General features: G+C 45.6%; 1 protein-coding gene across 1 annotated transcript in view; it reads right to left on the reverse strand.

Annotated features, from left to right (window-relative positions):
- Nucleotides 1-178: 178 nt before the first annotated feature.
- T265_12059 (hypothetical protein) overlaps nucleotides 179-669 on the reverse strand; it is a gene marked incomplete at both ends in the record, with an annotated part of 18,406 nt that continues 17,915 nt past the window's right edge. Inside the window, one exon of the mRNA XM_009178986.1 lies at nucleotides 179-515. Coding sequence (XP_009177250.1) covers nucleotides 179-515 — 337 coding nt within the window. The remainder of the gene's footprint in view (nucleotides 516-669) is intronic.

Raw genomic sequence — 669 nt, forward strand, 5'->3', positions numbered from 1 at the left:
AAAATCGATACAAACGGAGAGTGTGTTAAAAGAGAAGTAAACGGCAACATGCAAGCTTAGGAACCCCGGCCAAAACAACGATAAATGTGTGCAACGTTGCACGAAGAGTCATCCCAGTTCACAAAACTGGGCTGAAGACAAGTGAATCAAGTGAGCAATAAAGCGTGACATCCACAGTCTAATCTGCACAGGGTATTTGTATATTTACTGAATGTTGGCCGTTCCTACCTGTCTCCGTTTGAAGCATGCCTCCAATTTGTGAACACACATTCTTTATATGGCTCACACGGGAAGCTGTATGTTGTCCACAAGCAACCCTATCGGCAAAGCGCGTTCGTGCAGCACATAACGAATGCCCAGCTGATATGTGTCGTTTTCGAGTGGGCTTCAATTTTCCCAAGGGCGAGGCACAGAGGGGAGCTTTGGATGTGGATGCCATTGCAAACTGACTTGAAAGAGGGTGGTCAGTGGTTGAAGAACACTGTTGTAGTGCATGAAGAGACGGTGACATTGTGCTATAACGGAACGAGAAATGGCACTTTTATTCAACATGTCAGGATTGGGAGTATGCTAAAAGTTAAACACTTAGGCTGGTAGAATTATCACAGCACAGACGTTCGCTGATTATCTATCTAGAATTCCCATCACGGGAAACGACCCACCGAGGAC

Source organism: Opisthorchis viverrini (genome assembly GCF_000715545.1).
Source record: "Opisthorchis viverrini unplaced genomic scaffold opera_v5_754, whole genome shotgun sequence".
NCBI lineage: Eukaryota > Metazoa > Platyhelminthes > Trematoda > Opisthorchiida > Opisthorchiidae > Opisthorchis > Opisthorchis viverrini.